The 19,229-nt window shown below is 38.3% G+C and overlaps 1 protein-coding gene across 1 annotated transcript in view; it reads left to right on the forward strand.

Annotated features, from left to right (window-relative positions):
- Window positions 1-19,229, forward strand: part of LOC124262319 (solute carrier family 26 member 6-like) — a 105,584-nt gene that overhangs the window by 83,006 nt on the left and 3,349 nt on the right. The window contains 17 exon segments of the mRNA XM_046696804.1: window positions 209-480; window positions 2,255-2,419; window positions 7,050-7,211; window positions 8,233-8,315; window positions 8,786-8,933; window positions 9,956-9,967; window positions 9,969-10,073; window positions 10,417-10,494; window positions 11,027-11,122; window positions 11,518-11,624; window positions 12,528-12,597; window positions 14,786-14,843; window positions 14,846-14,967; window positions 16,154-16,306; window positions 17,195-17,249; window positions 17,622-17,743; window positions 18,566-18,673. Of these exon segments, the coding sequence (XP_046552760.1) occupies window positions 209-480; window positions 2,255-2,419; window positions 7,050-7,211; window positions 8,233-8,315; window positions 8,786-8,933; window positions 9,956-9,967; window positions 9,969-10,073; window positions 10,417-10,494; window positions 11,027-11,122; window positions 11,518-11,624; window positions 12,528-12,597; window positions 14,786-14,843; window positions 14,846-14,967; window positions 16,154-16,306; window positions 17,195-17,249; window positions 17,622-17,743; window positions 18,566-18,673 (1,916 nt within the window).

Here is a 19,229-nt window from a genome sequence, read left to right on the forward strand (position 1 = left end):
ACTCGATTATTTACAGATCGCCGCCATATAGCTGGAATATTGCTGAGTGTGGCGTAAAACTAAACTCACTTACTCAGTCGGAAACTAGTTGTTACATAATTATTCCCATCATGTTGAAGACTTCATTTCACCAGAAGGATGCTGTGTAAGCAGAATAAAAATTTGATGAACTTTAAGACTAAAATTCTCCAAACTTCTTGTCTTCCAGGAACATTTGCAGTAGTGAGTTTAATGGTGGGGTCTGTTGTGGACAAGGCCATGACATCTAAAGGCTTCACCAGTGATCAGTTAGAAGCATCAACCAAAAAGGATGTCACAACATTAGCGCCGATGCTGTTTAACTTGTCCGATGGCAACCTGACCTTCGGCAACGGCACCAATGGCACCAACACTGGTGGAGACGCTGAGATGGATGCTCTTATTCTCAGCACCAAACTCAAAATTGCCATGGCGGTGACATTTGGCATCGGATGCATTCAAGTAAGTGAAACCTGTCTCAGAAAGATAATAATAATAATGAGTCATCTTATATAGCGCACAGTCTCCAAACACCAAGTGATTCCTCGCGGCGCTTAATCAGAATGTTATTATTCTTACCCCGGATAACCTAAGTTGCCTGTTAGGCGCTAGAAGGTTATAGTCATGGTTTGCAAGAAACTTTACTAACTTCTATGTTCTATATATAATTTGCATCTTGGGATTTTCCAAAAATTATTTACTGGTATTTAAAATATCAAACTCAATATTTTAATGATATCGTATGCTGTAAAATACATGATACAAGATGCCTATTATAAACATTTAACTGAATGAACTTGATATGGAAATCCATTGTTTAAGCTACTGAGTGAGTGAGTTTAGTTTTATGCCGCACACAGCAATATTCCAGCTATATGGCGCCGGTCTGTAAATATTCGAGTCTGGACCAGACAATCTAGTGATCAACAGCATGAGCATCGATCTGGGATACGATGACATGTGTCAACCAAGCCAGCGAGTGTGACCACCTCATCCCGTTATTCGCCCCTTACAATAAGCATGGGTAACTGAAGATCAATTCCAACCCGGATCTTCATGGGTTAAGCTCCTGAACATTTATTTTTGCGTTTATACGATAATCCTGTTAATCTTTCCCTGCCAGTCAGGGACATGGGTAGTCTGTCTCACAGTCCCCTGAACCACATTATTTTCCCTCCCTGCAATGCCTTATAAGAAGTAAGTCTAAATTTCCTCAGGCTCTGAATTTCCGATCTGACTGGGGCTCCTTTTCAGTTTCAATGGATATATTTGTTACTATCAAAATTACAGAGACAAAGCGTTAGTCTAGGACATAGGTAGCTCAGTGGTCTAAGGGACCTTAATTAGCTATGATTTTGGTTCAAATCCAGATTCGTTCCATTATGTTTCAAGAAGGTGTGCCAATGCCATACCTGTTCTTGTAGGTTTTACCAAAGGTGTAAATGTCTGAGACCTGCATCCCTTTAAAGGCACTATATCACACTACTCTTCTCTAAAAATAAATGATACATTTCTCTCAATAATACTAACTATCAGACCCCCAAAAATTACGTGTTTAGATTACAATATTAAATTGAAAGGTTTGAATGAATTAATGCAACGTTGCATTAAATCAACTCTCGTGCCCTCTACCAACAGAACATTATTTCAAGTGTTACCCACAGAGTCCCTTGGAGCACCTTTTACGAATATCCTATAACTCCTTTGGACACAGGAGTCAGTCCTAGACAAAACAAATGTGCAAATTGTGATTGAAACCAGTTCATTGAACACCGACAACACCGCGTGCGAGCAATTGTTTACATTACTTATATGGCAGGTGTTATCTGTTTGGATGTTGTTCGCCCCTAAGTTTCAATTATCAATTTCAGGCAAGTCATAAGGGATAATAAGTCTTTTATTGCATCAATAGAAAGCAAAAGTGAGTGCATGTATATAATATAGGTGAAAGTATTGTTGAAAATCTGTGAAATTGTGCCTTTAATCTTTCCTCCCACATAAATCTGGCACGCCATGATAAACCCGGTCTACTATGAAAAACGCTTTAAACCTTTCGCATTTAGTCTTTGCCAATGATTTTTAAAGTATTTAAAAGCCTTGTATCTTCAATGCAATGAAACCAAACACACAAGCCATCGTCCATGTGTATGCATATGTGCCCTGATTAACTTTCATGGTTAAGTTCTTTACTTACACTGAAACCTCTTTTCATTCTTTACGATTTTTATATTTTCAGCTGCTGATGGGTCTCTGTCGGCTGGGTTTTGTTACAGTTTACCTGTCCGATCCCCTCGTTAGTGGTTTCACAACAGGTGCAGCGTGCCATGTATTCACAAGTCAGATCAAACATATATTTGGAGTTCAGATGGGCAGATACTACGGTCCTCTCAAACTGGTTTGGGTAAGTTACCTCCCTTTCACAAATGTCATGACATTCCTCACCAAAGTTTTTCCAAGAACAGATCAAACATATATTTTAGTTAAGATGGGCAGATAGATGCAACTGGTTCGGGTAAGTTACTTCCTGTCATAAATATCTTAAAATTCACTGTTCCCTCATTTTCAGGTTTTCATTTGTGAAACATGCTAGTTTCCTGCAACTAGTTAGCAGCTAGTATAGATAAAAGTAAATATTGTAATGAACTTCTATAATATGTGCAAGCCTGGCAAAATGAAATGAATGCAGGGAAGTGTTCCTTTAAATGAATGAAAATTAAAATTCATCATGGTTTGTCATTAGAACATTCTTGTAGTAAAATATTTTCAAATAGTTTGAAATTTATGCTTTATTTATGCTCATTTCTACGTACAACTACTGTTTGTGTCAAACCTAAATTAAGAGATATGTGAAAACATTCCTGTGGCATTCATCCAATATTTTCATTATGTTTTCAAAGAAAGACTATAAGTTAAATTCAAACGAAACTTACTAAATCTTAATGTTTTGGGGAAAAAAATTGTTTTTTCTGGATTTTCACTAGTTAATTGGAGTAAAAAACTAATGGCCATATGATGTAAAATGACAAGGTAGGTTAAGGGCACTGTTCTGCCTGACTGATATACATGATTTAATCTAAAACATTTACAAACATTTTAAAATTATCAGGTTTGTACATATGAATGTGAAATAGACTATGTTCAATTTACCAAATGCATCTTTGGGATTGATGACAGCACTAGAGGTGCACTAAGGGCATAGATAGGGCCCAAATGTGAAAAGGATGATTTTAGAGATTATAGGAAGCATTTTTCTCATATTCAAATTGAAAGTCTTTGACCAGAGATGATATTCATAGGAGATGTACATATTTGGTTATAAAGTCATCTTGCGTAGATAAACGTGCACATATTTAGATTTGGAAAAATAATTTTAAAAAATCATCCTCTTTCATTTCAATAGTGAGTAATTGAACATGGCAGATATATAAAGATTTGCAAAGGGAATTGTTTGACATTTGGTCATGTTGAATGATTTTCATACCATTATTACATATTTTTTGATAAATATAAGTTTCCAATAAGCCAACAGGGCCCTTACCATGCCTTTTCATCAATTTCAGTGATCCAGTATACGCCTTTTATCATCTATCCTTTGATGTTTAGATACACAGCGCAGTGAGGTAGCCTACTGGTTAAAGCGTTCACTCATCCAGCCGAAAGATCCTAGTTCGATTCTCCACATGGGGGAGCAATGTGTAAAGCCTATTAATGGTGTCTCCAAACATGATGCATTATTGTGAAAAAAGGCTTATAATTAAAACTTACATACACTTTAGTGAGTGAGTTTAAGTTTATGATATTCCAACAATATGGCAGTGGGGACACCAGAAATGGGCTTTACATTGTACCCATGTGGGGAATCGAACCCGGAACTTCGACTTGGCAAGCGAATGCTTCAACCACTAGGCTACACAACACACACTTTAAATACACAAGATAATTTCATTGAAACTAATCAGTCAAATGCGCCCAACACAGTTAATTCTCCTCTATCTTTTTTTATTTTCGAAAATAGGGGCAGTGTGGTAGCCTAGTGGTTAAAGCGTTTGCTCATCATGCTGAAGACCTGGGTTCAATTCCCCACATGGGTACAATGTGTGAAGTCCATTGCTGGTGTCCCCTGCTGTGATATTGCTGGAATTTTGCTAAAAGTGGCGTAAAACCATACTCACTCACTCTTATTTTCAAGTAACTAACAATTCAGCACACAAATTAACATTTACATAGCTTTTCTAAAATAAATGTCTATGAATGGACAGTAAGAGTTTATTGCCTGTTCTGTGCCAAGACACTGCTAGGTGACATTCTATTACAGAGTGAGATGTATTTCCTGATGTGTTTATACTCCCGCTGGAAACAGAAGGCGTTTATTTCACCGTCCAATGAACTTTAAGTGCTTTGTCAAGGATATTGTTGCCTGTACAATCAGAATGCATTTCATGTTTCCCTTGAGGGCAAACAAGAAAGTTTTACATTTATTAACTAACCCCAAGTAGAGCGAAACAAAGGGTTATTTAAGACTTTAAGCTTTTGGGTGTGTGGAAATATTTTCTGCCTGTTTTATATGTAGAGGCTTTGCTTTTTGAGAAAATAGATTATTGTTTTTCTGTTTTATGTTTCAGTTTTGTATTAATTAATTCATAAAGGTTATGAGGTAGAAGTGTTATTGTCGGCACATTATTTTATCGTTTTATTCAAGAATTATGTTGTCATTTTCATTGAAAATTATTTAGGTGATAATTATATTTTACCATTTTGAATCAAGTGATTTGATTTACAATGTTAAATATTTGTTATATTTATATATATCTCAAAATAGAGATCTAAAGGTGATTGAGTGAGTTTGTTTTACGCCGCACTCAGTAATATTCCAGCTACGTAGCAGCGGTCTGTAAATAATGGAGTCTGGACCAGACAGTTTGGTGATCAACAGCATGAGCATCGATCTGCGCAATTGGGAACCGATGACATGTGTCAACCAAGTCAGCGATCCTGACCATCGGATCCCGTTAGTCGCCTCTTACGACAAGATATAAAAGTTTTTTTGGAATTGGAGCAATGAAAATTTTGCAATATTTTGAATATTAAGAGGTTGTAATAGTTATGTCGTTTATTTGGTTTGTGAAACACGTTTACCAATCCAAAGCTTCTGATAAGAAGGGACTTAACAGGATCAGGTGGTCAGGCTCGCTGACTTGGTTGACACATGTCATCATATCCCAACTGCATAGTTAATGCTCATACTGTTGATCACTGGATTGTCTGGTCCAGACTCAATTATATTTACAGACTGCTGCCATATAGCTGGAATATAGCTGAGTGCGACGTTAATCCAACCAACCAATTGTGGCTGATGCATGCCATCATATCACAACTGTGTCGATGGATAATTTGTTTAATGTTGATCACTGGATTGTCTGGTCCATTCTTGAGTATTTGAGTGCCACCATATAGCTGGACAATTACTGAGTGCTGCCTTAAACAACATACAAACCTTTCAAAACAAGATACAGAACTTCCATCATTGGAAAGCTGTATGTTACAATACCCATCAGCCATGTCAGATTAACTATAAAACATAACATTTGAATAACAAAATCAAGCATTCTTTTTAGTAGCATACATTATGGCCATATAATGACATTTTTAATAGGAGGTGATAAGGTAGAATGTCACTGTATCTTTCATGTGTTGTTTTTATGTTGATGTGAAAATACCACATAAGTAAAAATGTCAAGCCGTACAAACGATCCACGCTTGACACTGTGAAATCATGTAGCTTCAGAGTGTCATGGTTTATTCTCCTCGTACCTCTAGTGTGTTTCCTTGAAGCTGCTTTCAAATCAATATTGTCTCTGAGTGGCTGTAGAAAATGTAGCTAAGGTTTGGTTGCACCAGTGAGCGGTATAATCAGTTGTCAGGAGATCCCTCCAAGCACTTGTTTGTCTAATTTTTAAGTTTTACAAATCGTGAATAAAATGAAGTCGATTTAAGGCATTTCTGATATCAGTGATCAGGGTTTTTGATATTTCTTTCACAAAAAAACTTACTAATTATATTTTGGTTGGTTTTAGTGTCCTCAGGATAGAGTGGTTCCTTGGAAAATTCAGAAAATCTGTTGATGATGCTTGTAAAATCAGTGAACCCTGAAGGGACAAGTTGATTCTATTTCCGGAATCAACAGATTTGAGTGACTTTATTCAACTTAAACTGTTTTATGCATATTTTCTCTTTGATCTTGCATCGTTACCCATGGGCGCGTAATATTACTTCCCAAAAATGCATGTTCCAAAAGGTCAATGAATTCTGTATTCAGAATTAACTGTAACAACAAGAGCATGGCATTATCATAGTGGCTTCAAAAACTCCTATCTAGCTTTCTAGTTAAAGCTGACGATGTCAAACTTAGGGTTGATTTTCTTCATGGAATCAAAGTGTGAAGACCATTCTTGATTCCCAGTATGGTGATCTACCTTCAGCTGTTGGTGAACTATAGCCCATGTATTGTGTTGTCTTCTTTGATTAATATGTTTTAGTTTTACATGCTAACTTTATATTCATATCTGTGATACTCTAGTATTTTTACTGTCCATCGTCGACAGGTTTTCATTTTCAGAATGTTTTAATCTTCAAAATGTTTTCATCTTTATTGTATAAAATGTTTTTAGATCCGCGATATGGCGAGATATTGCCGATGTGACGTTAAATATTAACTCACTCACTCACTTGATTCCCCACTGTTATATGGCTAGCATATTGCTGAATACAGAGTAAAACCCAGCTCACTCACTCACTCTCTCCTCTCATTCACTCTCATATTCTTTTTCCTCTCACTTCTCTCACTCACTCACTCGCTTCTATCAGTCAGTGTCTTCTCTTTCTTCTCTCACTCTCTTCTCACACTCGCTGTTTTCTCTCATTTACTCTCTCTCTCTCTCTTACCTCTCTTACACTTCTCTTACTCTCTTCTCTAACTCACTCACTATGTTGATACTTGTTTCTACCAGTGACAGTTGTCATGTTTATTCCAGTCGTACCGAGACTTCTTCATGAACATCCCTCAGACCAACGCTGTGACCCTCATTGCCTCCATCATCTGCATCTTGATGCTGGCGGTGGTCAAGGAGTGCATCAACAACAACCCTAAAGTCAAACCCAAGCTCAAGATGCCCGTGCCTATAGAACTCATTGTGGTTAAGTAATGTGGCTTGCTTAACACTTTCGGCTTAACACTTTCGCTTAACACTCGGCTTAACACGGCTTAACACTTTCGGCTTAACACTCGGCTTAACACTCGGCTTAACACTCGGCTTAACACTCGGCTTAAGTCTGTTTATTTTGAGCTGAATGGCCATAATTATCCATCATTGTTCGGCGTCTATTTTTAAAAGTTTGTGAATTATATACAGTGTAATATTTGATTCTTTACATCCTTCCATCCTTCCATCCATGACCAGACCTGTGAAGATCCGGGTTAGAATTGATATTCAGTAATCCATGCTTGTCGTGAGAGGCGATTACAGGAACGGGTGGTCAGGCTCCTGATTGACACATGACATTGTATCCCAGTTGCGTAAATCGATACTTGTGATTTTTTTTTTCATCACTTTATTTCTTTTTTGTGTGGGTATCACAACATGTACAACATACATTTTCAACATAGCGTACCTTGTAGATTGTGATTTTATTATCCAAAACTGTGTTGCACAGTAGATATCGCTTGTGTGAGATCAGACGATATCTCCTAGGAGATATCGTTTTGACAGTAGATTTTGTACAATGCCTGACAATGCTATGACATCATGAACTTGTTGACGTCACAATGTTATGACATCGCTGCACTGAAAATCTAATGGAGTACTGTGTTCAGAGATGTACATTTTTCATTGAAAACTAATGAAGAGTGATTTTTGATGATAAATAGAATCTCACCCTCGTGTCTTCTGATATCAAATATATCAACACTCGTTGATAAAAGTAAAAATAGCCTCGGCAAGCCTCGGATATTTGTTACTTTATCAACCTCGTGGTGATATATTTCATATCAATAGACACTCGGATGAGATTCTCTATTTAATCACTGGATTGTGTGGTCCAGACTCAATTATTTACAGCTTATAGCTGGAATATTGCTGAGTGAGGTATTAAACATCCTGTCATCCAACCAACCACTTGTAACTTCAACTGTTTTTAAACCAACTGCGTATCTTGTAGGTTGTGCTCGGTACTGTGATTTCCCAGTTTGCCTACCTGAATACAAACTTTGACGTGAAAATCGTTGGTGATATTCCAATTGGGTGAGTTATAAACCTGCCTTGTGTGCATCATTGTATTTCATCGCACCTTCTATGTTAAATGAACCTGGAATGTGACATAGTGTATATCAGTAAAGCTGAAATATACTGACGTACATAAGAAAGAACACGCTTGGTGTTTTGGGACTATTCCCTTTAAAACCATAAATATTTTGCTAGCATTGTTGTAATTGGGTACAATATCTGTGGTGTTTTGGAAACACTTGCACAATGTTTGTGACAAGGCAGAATCAAAACACTTTTTAAATATTAATGCTGTTTTAAAGAAAATATTTTACTAAAGAATCACGTCAGTTTAGGAATGACTGCTGAAATAGGAATAAAAGAAATATGTAAGAATACCCATCTTTTACTTTAAAACAACTGTAAGTTGGATACATCAAACAGAATATTGTTTTAGGGTTTTGAATTTTTCATTTATAATTTGCATTATATAACTTTGTGACTTTCAGCATCCCTCCCCCAAAGGCACAACAGTTTGAGTACCTCCCTGATGTCGTCAGCGATGCTGTAGCTGTGGGAATTGTTGCGTTTGCCATCTCAGTGTCCATGGCAAAGATTCTGGCCAAGAAACATGACTATGAGGTTGATTCTAACCAGGTACAGAGACCTATGTCAAATAACTGGTATCAAACATGTGAGATTGAATTCAAGCTCCGTGATTGGCTAGTCCGTGGTGATGACCTGAGGTCAGATTTTGGCAGACTACTTTCCTGATGGTATATCATACATAAGTTGATCATGCATCAGTCAAACTCACTCATGTCTGTGTTGAAAGTTTGGTGTAATGTTAAGAAATTATCTGAGGTTGTATCCAGTTTTCATCATCATCTTTGACTTGACAAGCCATATAGTCTGTTTGCAGTGAAAACGTACCGATGAATTTCACTTTAAACAACAAAGTAAATCAAATTAAGTGAAATTAAGATTGCGAATCCTCATAATTTTACCTTGCCAAATGAACATTTAAATCTCAGAATTTTATTCAACTTAGGATAAAAGTTGTTTAACAAACGATCATAGATTCAAATCGCTATTTTTGGTTTGTATTACAAGGGGTAAAGTTTAGTAGATGGAACAGTGAAACAAATGCACGTGCTGTACTTGATGAGCGAGAACTTAGACCAGCCCTACTTGTTCTCGGTGTTTCATCTAATGTGCATACCCCCTTGTAATACAAACCAATAATAGCGATTTGAAACTATGATCATTTGTTAAGCAACTTTTATCCTAAGTTGAATAAAATTCTGAGATTTGAATGTATACTTTTTTGTTTAGAGTGAAATTCATCGGTACGTTTTCACTGCAAACAGACCATAGTTATGACGGAAACTTTGTGTGGAGGGTCACACTTGGTAAGAGTAGTAAGTAGTAGGCTGGATGACGTCACAAATGACCATTGTGTTTTGTATTAATGCACTTCAGTGATCATGAAACTAGAAAATATATATGTCGATTCAATACTAAAAAGGTCAGTGTTACAGATTGCTGCAGACTGACATCATTCATTTTACAATTCATTGTTTCAAAACAGGGTTAGCTTGATTTCATTTGTTTCATTTTGAAACAACTTATTGTGAGATGATAGTATATGACAGATCGGTGATGTATTTCTGCTGCAGGAGCTGCTGGCTACGGCACGGCATCGTCAACATCTTCAGCTCCTTCTTCTCCTCTTTCTGCGCATCAGCCTCACTCTCGCGTAGCTTGGTGCAGGAGGGGGTCGGAGGTCGCACTCAGGTATGTGCACAGTTAGCTCCCTTGGTTATAGAATATCCAGGGATCGGTGAATTCGTGATGTCGTCATCTTATTGACTGTCAGAGCTACCTTATGGGAGGTGAAAATATTGCTTTATTATGAGAGAACCAGCATTGGTTGCTTGGGACCTAATTCTTACCTGGAACCCAAAGGTAGACAATCAAGGTCGTTGGGAACCTTTTTCAACCAGGACTCACAATTAGAGGACCTTCCTTGTATGCTAGGAACCTTTTCTTACGTGGAACCCTTTGGGTGGAACAGCCTACGTCGGACCCCACAGGGTACTCGATCCAGCCTGGATGTAACCAGTGTGTTGTGTTTCAGGTTGCGGGGCTGTTCTCCAGTGCTCTCCTTCTCATTGTGCTGCTGGTGGTGGGGCCATACTTTGCCTCCCTCCCTAACGTAAGTAATATGATGAGTGAGTGAGTGACTAAATGTTACCTTAAGCCGCATCAGCAGTATTGCAGCTATTCACGGTAGAAAATCAAATATTTCCTTTGGATGATGATTATTCTATTAACATTACAGTGGTACTTGTACCTCTGAAAGTAACAGCAGATCGATGCTCAGGCTGTTGATCACTGGATTGTCTGGTCTAGACTCGATTATTTACACACCGCCACCATATAGCTGGAATATTGCTGAGTGTGGCGTAAAACTAAACTCACTCACTCACTCACTGAAAGTAACAAATATATGCGTATGATAATATATAAATTTAATGTTCATGTTCATGAAAATATTATCAAAATGCTAATGATGTATCCCTTGTTAAGATTTCGTCAAACCAAATTTAAGAGGTTTTGAAACATAACCATTTTTATAAATTATGATGAATATTGATGATGTTATGTTAATAAGTGTAATCTTAAAAAGTAGGGAATGGCTGAAAAGTGGCTAAAAGTTTGATTTAGTTCTAATCTCTGTATTTCAGTGTGTGCTAGCTGCTATCATCATCGTCGCTCTGAAGGGCATGTTCAAGCAGTTCTTTGAGCTGAAACGATTATGGAAAATATCCATTGTAGATTTTGTAAGTATATTTCATGCAAGATTCACTTAAATAACTGGTGAAAATCAGGGTTAGAATTAGTCTTCAGCAACCCATGCTTGTTGTAAGAGGCAACTAACGGAATCGGTGGTCAGACTCACTGATTTGCTTGACACATGTCATCATATTCCAATTGTGTAGATTGATGCTCATGACGTTGATTACTGGATTATCTGGTCTGGTCCGCCTCAATTATTTACAGACTGCCACCATATAGCTGGAATATTGTTGAGTGTGACATTGAACAACAAAAAAAGACAAAAGTGGAATATGTTAAATTTCATTAATCATTATCCCGTTGTTTCAGCACTTCTCAAGTAAGTGATGTTGATATGAGTCTTCAGTTGCTGATTCTCTGTGTTCTCCATTTCCTGCAGATGGTGTGGTTAGTGACGTGGTTTGCTACAGTCCTCCTGGACGTTGACCTCGGTCTTGGCGTCGGCGTGGGATTTGCTCTCCTCACTGTTATAGTCCGGTCTCAGAGGTCAGTAGCCGCTCCAGGAGAGTTGAACTAACTTTCGGCTATTGCTTACTTCTCCAGGGACAGTAATATGAAAAATTATAAATTCTTTTCAAAGCTTTGTTCCTTAAAATGGCAGAAACATGGGGTTATCAGTTCAAATCCTGGTTCGCCCTGAAGATATTTCTACATGTGTCACAATACCCATGCTTCAGGGTTTAACCAAAATGATATTCTTTATAAACTTGCATAATCTTTGCTTTGTTACCACATAAAGCTCACATGCCATATAACTAAAAATAGCTAAAAACGTTTTGGACCCTCCCTCACTCACTCCGAAGACCGGGTTCGAATCATAGGTACAATGCTTCATTGATGTTGCTGGAATATTGCTAAAAGCGATAAAACCAAAACTCAGTCATTGCTTGTCTATTGAAATATTCTGAAAAATTGGAACACTCTCATCTGTGTCAGTCACAGTATAGGTCATCATTCATCATGTGGGTACATGTGCAGTATATGTGTGTGAATTTGTGCACCAAAACCTGGAATTTACACAATCATGAGCCCTGAATCAGCTTCATCATTAGAAAAGAGTTATCTCCCCCTACCACAAGCAGGTTGACGGACCTGTCTGGAAGAAGGTCCACGAACATGTGGTGTCACCTTGGGCAGGTGTTTGTAACATGCTTCTGTTCACCCAGCAGTTAATGGGTACCCGGTAGGATGAGGATATAATAAAATTCAGCTGGTCTCTGTGTGCTAGGAGGACGAAATTAGCTCATGACTCATTTAAGCAGACACACACCTGTTCTATAAGAGCAGACGTCTTTTATGCGACATTTAACACCATTTCACATCACCATGTTAGGTTGAGATGCATGTTGCCATTTGTAGTGGTGTATTTGTATCTCTGATTGTTTGCAGGCCATATGCATGTCTGATGGGGCATGTACCGGGCACAGATCTTTACAGGGACATCAAGGCTTACAAAGCCGTAAGTACACCCATGTTGGCTAATTGTTGTTATGTTCTTTAGAACATTAATGAGGGAAAGATGCTGGTAGGTTGCAAGTCTTTACTTCATAACCACATGGTAAGGTTACACCTAAAAATGGTAGCCTGTAACTAACACGGAATAAGAGTTAGGGTATAATATAAAAGTGTAACTGCAAAGAGGAATGGGTACTTATTACAACAATTGTGTTTGAAGTACCTTCAATACTGCAATGTTCTTCAGCAAATAAACTTATTATGAATTCATGAAATATAACCCTAACAGTTTCTGGATGCCAGTATTCCTCCATAGTAAAGTAGGTCCCCAGTAACTGATCAAATGGTTATGCTCTGTGACTCAATGGTTGACCTACCTTGACACATGGACGTTCATGATCCTGACTCGTTCATGATATCTATCAGTGGATTGTCGGACCCAGATTTGATTATTAACAGGCAATAGTCAAATAGCTTGAAATCTTGCAGCATTAAACACCAAGCACACACGCATTGGGTACCTATTCACACAAAAACAATATGCCTCCAAGAATACTGTTTTTCTCTAAATGGATACTATATATTTCTAGATATAGCCTGTCTCAAGTCCCTCAACCATATTATTTCCCTTCCACTAGCCCTTTCTGTAATGCAAAAGTCCTGAAAGAAACAAGTCTATTTTTTCCCGGGATTTACCATCTCTCTGGAACTCCAGTTCAATTTAGGTAGAATTATATATTTCCACTAAAATTACATACTTCCAGAGATTAAGCATTAGTCTAAAAGTACACAGGCTTTTCACAGGACATTAACCTGTGGACCAAAATTATTTTAACAAAGTAACTAAATGATATTTTTGTAGCTTCATCTGTTTAATTGTAAATGTTTTAAAGGACCAAAACTGGGCGATGCTCTTGTGAGCAATGTTATTGGTTATGTTTCTCACATTAATCAAATTGGCATATTAACCGTCTGGATATCTAATGCACTTAAATCACCACTACTTCTCACGTGAGATATTTGTACACACAACATAGACGCACGTAATCTTGTTTGTTCATGTTGTCATGTGAGACATACAAGTAGGTGTTTGAAATGGTTCGTGTTGACGTAACCAGTAAGTGTTCAAAACTAATAATCAGCAGATTGTAATACAATGATCAAGGTTTCATGTGCGTCACTATTATGAATCTTTTGAATGGTATCAGCATGTGTTTAGTTGTTAAAGTGCTACATTTCAAAGAGTGAAAATACATCAATACTTTAATATTTCGTCTTTTGTCCTCACCAATAATGTTGGTGTCATTGCTGAGCGTGGGACACAACTTACCTGAAAAACAAATCAACACTCAGTTTGAAAAGTAACGGTTTAATGTTTGCAATATGGCATATATCTATATAAGTCTTTTCAATTACATTTTAAATGGTCTGTCCCATATCTACTGCTCCAAAGTTTTTTTTGTATATGTGTAATCAACCTAGCAGTGAGAATGCACTTTGAAGTACTTCAACACTGAGAGTGTACAGAGAGACAGGTGTACTGACATTTGAATTAACTGAAAAAAGCCTTACCAAATAACTGTCAGTTTGAGTGTGTAGTTTTGTATAGAGTGAGTGAGATTTTATGCAGCTTTAAGCTGTATCCCAGCAATATCACCGTGGGGAACACCAGAAATGGGCTTTATACATTGTACCCATGTGGGGTATTTGAACCCGTGTCTTCAAGAGAACGCTTTAACAAGTAGACTGTCCCACTGCCCCTTTGTATATATGGATACTGTAATATTAACAAATCAAAATTAAACGTGATGTACATCAATGTACCATATACCTGTAATAACACATCTAATATGGGAAACAATGAATTATTTCCTCTAAACTGTGGCAATGCCGCCTGCACCCCCAAGTCTAGATTTTCAGCAGTTTCAGGCTCTGAATCTTCCATCTCACTGGGGATCTTTTTCAATTTACATAAAGTTACTTGTTTCTGTCAAAATTATGTGTTTTAATAGACTAAAGATAAGTCTATCGATTAGTTATGGAAATCGCCCTCAAACACAGATTTTGATTTGTTCTAGAGACAGAGAAGGTTCATGTGAAACACTCACAATCATTGCTCAGAAATACAAATATTTTCTAAGGGAGATAACTCTTCCTGTTATCAGTGGCATTACACAGAACTTTCTCTCCAGGCTGCTGAAATCTCAGGAATCAAGATCTACAGGTTCGACTCTGCTCTGTTCTTTGCCAACACGAACATTTCAAACAGACTGTCTACAAGCTGGCAGCTGATCCCAAAGCTCTGAAGAAGTCCATCAAGAAAGCCAGGAAGCTCCAGAAGAAACAGGCTGGCTCAGAGACACAGATTGTCAAGGTAAGCCAGCCAATGGCATCAGTGCGGTGAGTGAGTTTGGTTGTCACGCTGCTTTTAGCAATAATCCAGCACTATCATGTCCAAAATGGGCTTCACACATTGTACCCCTAGTATGTCTCACAGTCCCTGAACCACAGTATTTCCCCTACTGCCAAGCCCTCTCTGCAGTGCTAAAGCCCTAAATAAAGCAAGTCTACTTCCTCAGGTTCAGAATCTCTGGTCTCACTAGGGCTCCTTTTCAATATAAAAGGGCTTGTTTGTTACTATCAAAATTATATATATTCAGAGACTCAAGCCTTAGTCTAATTGTACCCATGTGGGAAATCGAACTCAGGTCTTCGATGAGACACAGTAAATGCTTTAGCCAGGCTAGCACACACACAGACACACACACCTCCCACACCCCACCACCCCAATGGTATCAGGGACACAGTTTTATTTGGTGTATACATTCAAGTCCTTGAAAGAACTATATGTACCCACTTTCTGGATTAGGTTTTGTACATTTTGTACATTATTTTTCTAGCCTTCTCGTATAATCTTATTTTTAGTGAAAAAACAATTCTTATCAGTTTACTTATTTTGAGACCGCCTCCGTGGTGTAGTGGTTAGAGCGTCCGCCTTGAGAGGGGAAGTTTGCGAGTTCAATGCCCGGCTGCATCATACCAAAAACATTAAAATATGGTACTTGTTGGGACTGGTCGGCTTGGAGTCAGCATAATGTGTCTGAGTGGTGTATTCATGCTTAACTCTAGCATGGTATCTCAGTGAGCTATCACTATCAAACCAGCTTAAGTCTGGGTTAGTACAAGCAGCCACATATACATACGCATGCACATAATCATATGAGCGAAATATTCTCAAGTACAATGATAAATCCGGCACTTCACCTCACCTCACTTATTCTGAATGACTGTTTTGATCATTTCCGAGCATGCACACTTTGATCGCTGTTTTAGGAAGAAACAACTTCAATTAAAACAACCAAAACTATAATTTTAAATTGATTTTACACCTAAATATACATATAATTCTGTCTATTGTGAATTCCTCTAGGCCTCCATTAAAAAGCAATGGGGAACTGTATTTGAGGGTGTGACATAGACTGCTGAAACATGCTATACAGATGTCCCTTGGCATCCATGGCGGCTGAGATGTTTATGTTTCATGATTGTGATATTTGCAGGAGACAACAAACAATTCGACAGATGTTCATTTGCGGATATCATCAGAAAACGTCAGTACAATTCCAATGCGAGGCTCTGAAGTCCATACAGTGATCATCGACTGTTCTACAATGAGTTACGTCGACTCGGTTGGCGTGAAGGTTCTCGGTCAGGTACGTAGTTCTGCAGTGACAGGTAAAATAGTATCTGTTTAGAAATGATACATTTACTTCATGTGTATGGATATGAGTGCTTGTGTAGTGCTGAATTATTTGCTGACCTGCATAGAACAATGCTCATGATGTTGATCACTGGATTGTCTAGTATTTTTAACAGACTGCTGTCATTTAGATGGAATATTACAATATATTATATTATTATATGGGTATTTATTTAGCGCTATTGTCCATTCTATCTACATGCATGCTCAAAATGCTTTGTTTTTTCCCTCGATCACTGGATCTTAACAGCACATCGTATTTTCAATCTCAACTCCCTGAGGAGCATACAACTCATGCAGCCACTAGGTGCACCAAGTTAATGTGACTTTCCCATCCTTACGAGGTACCCATTCACAGCTGGGTGGACTGGGACACATAGTCACAGTACATTGTCGTTGTCAATGAGTTTCCGCTGCATTACATGACGTTCTGTCTGTTTATGCGTAGTCGAACCAAAGCATAACTAGGTGCATCTGTTAATCATGAATCCTGCCACCATCTGGTCATATACCAACGGATTACCAACGGTTCCGTGGGTTCTTTTAAGTGCACAGGGTTATGTACTGTACACTACACCAATGTACAACAAACAACAATGATTTTTTAAGAACTTTCGTAATTCAATATATTGACAAAGTTATTATTGCATCAGTGTCTGTTCCTAGAACTACAGGGAAAGTACTGATCTTGTCTCTCACGTTTGACTTTGTAACAAATCTTTATTGTTCATTCTCGCTGTGTTCTCAGGTAAGATCATAAGGAAGATTGTAGTTTCAAAAGTTATATCACTACTGAACAATTTTGTCTTGTATTCTCAAGTGATGAACTTTGATGTTTCAGGTGATTAATGAACTGAAGGATGTGAATGTGTCGGTGCTGTTGGCCCATTGTAAAGGTGAGCATTCTTCAGGGTCACAGACAAGTTTCCATTAACATTCTGTATGAATTGTTTTTCTCCCTTGGGTATTTTCACACCAGTGAATAGTATTTTGTTTAAAATGATGATTGTAATTCAAATGCAGTTTTAGTTTAACTCTAATTTGAATGTGTTATTATAGTATTGAATGTTTTTAAAAAAAAATTCTGGAATTCTAAATTATTTTTGATTGTGGTGATTTATTTTGCTTATTTTCCCCAAATACTCATCCCTGTCTGTTCGTCAGAGTTTATGGCAGTTCCTTCAAGTCGCGGTCTGATAGGTTAAGAAGTTGGAAATAGAAATTGAAAGCTTTTGTCTCTTGCTACTGACCATGTGTGTGTGTTATAGTGGACGTACGTGAGATGTTTGAGAAGACAGGCTTCTTCAAGACCAACGACAAGGAACAAGTGTTTGTCACTGTCCACGACGCCGTCCTTAGTGCACAGAGGAAGGCGCTTCCATCTAACGGGGTAAGGCTATAGATATTGAAATGAGGAGGTTACTCATCCTTCAGCCCTCCCACTGAACCCTCGTACATACCTACATCGGTATCAATGTAGCAGCAGCAGCAACATTCTCACCACAACTGAAAAAAATTGTTTTCACTTCTCTCTATCCTTCTCACGACCTCTCTCATCTCAAGCCTATCTGTCTCACTCCATCATCCTCCATCTCACTTTGACCACATTCATCTCACTTTGACCACATTCATCTCCATGCGACCACATTCATCTCACTGCGACCACATTCATCTCACTCCATCATCCTCCATCTCACTTTGACCACATTCATCTCACTGTGACCACATTCATCTCACTGCGACCACATTCATCTCACTGTGACCACATTCATCTCACTGCGAACACATTCATCTCACTGCGAACACATTCATCTCACTGCGAACACATTCATCTCACTGCAACCACATCTATTTCACTTCGACCCTCCATCTCACCTCGACCCCTTCATCTCACTTCGCCAACAACCATTTCACCTCCACCCCTTCATCTCACTTCGCCAACATCCATCTCACTCTGACGACATCCATCTCACCCAACCATATCTGTCTCACCTTAATCCCCATCCATCTCACCATAACCTATCCCATCTGTCTCACCTTATCCTTCGCACCTCAACCCCATATGCCTCACCTGAATTCAACCTTCTCACCTGACTCTTTGTCTCACTGCATCGTCATCCACCTCACCATGACCGTCCTCCATCTCTCCACACTCCCCTTCTGGACCACCTTTAATCAACATCATGAATTCACCAATCTTCAACCATTCCAGAATATAAAGAATGGCCGTGCCAGTACCACAACGAAGGCAATTGAAGAAATAGCAGACTACGATAATGGCAATTCTGCCGACGCCGAGAACTACCAGCTGGACTCAATGGTAAGGTCAGTGTTACTAGATGGCATCAATATCTGCATGATTCACGTGTGACTCACCACATTTTGTTAAACACACCTTACTCACAAAGGCCTGAACAAGCTTCTTATATGGCATCTAAAGTGGAAAATTTCTTATAAAAATATCTAATGACAATGATTTCCAAATGCATTGGACTAAGCATATTATTCAGAGACAGACACCATCAGAAATGGCTCCAGAATCAGGGCTCCGTCACACAAAGTGATCTTAGCTCTAAGGTAATCGTAAGTCCCTTACCATACTTAAAAATGGCTTACGATTGACTTAGCATCCACGGTCTCGATCCACAAAGCGTTAGTAATGTTATGACCTGTCGTAACTCTATAGTTTATCTTAGGCTTACGAATGTCGTATGGCTACGAACATTGTGTGGATCGGGACGCTGATCACTTTGTGTAAAGGGGCCAAGGAACCTAGTAACTGATGCTTGTCATAAGACATGACTAAATAGATCATCAAGGTCTTTTTTTGTTCAGGGCTTATACAAATGTTTTTGATATGGTGAAAGTATTTTTGT

This window comes from Haliotis rubra, unplaced genomic scaffold (assembly GCF_003918875.1).
Source record: "Haliotis rubra isolate DU_JTF1 unplaced genomic scaffold, ASM391887v1 Scf830, whole genome shotgun sequence".
NCBI classification, from domain to species: domain Eukaryota; kingdom Metazoa; phylum Mollusca; class Gastropoda; order Lepetellida; family Haliotidae; genus Haliotis; species Haliotis rubra.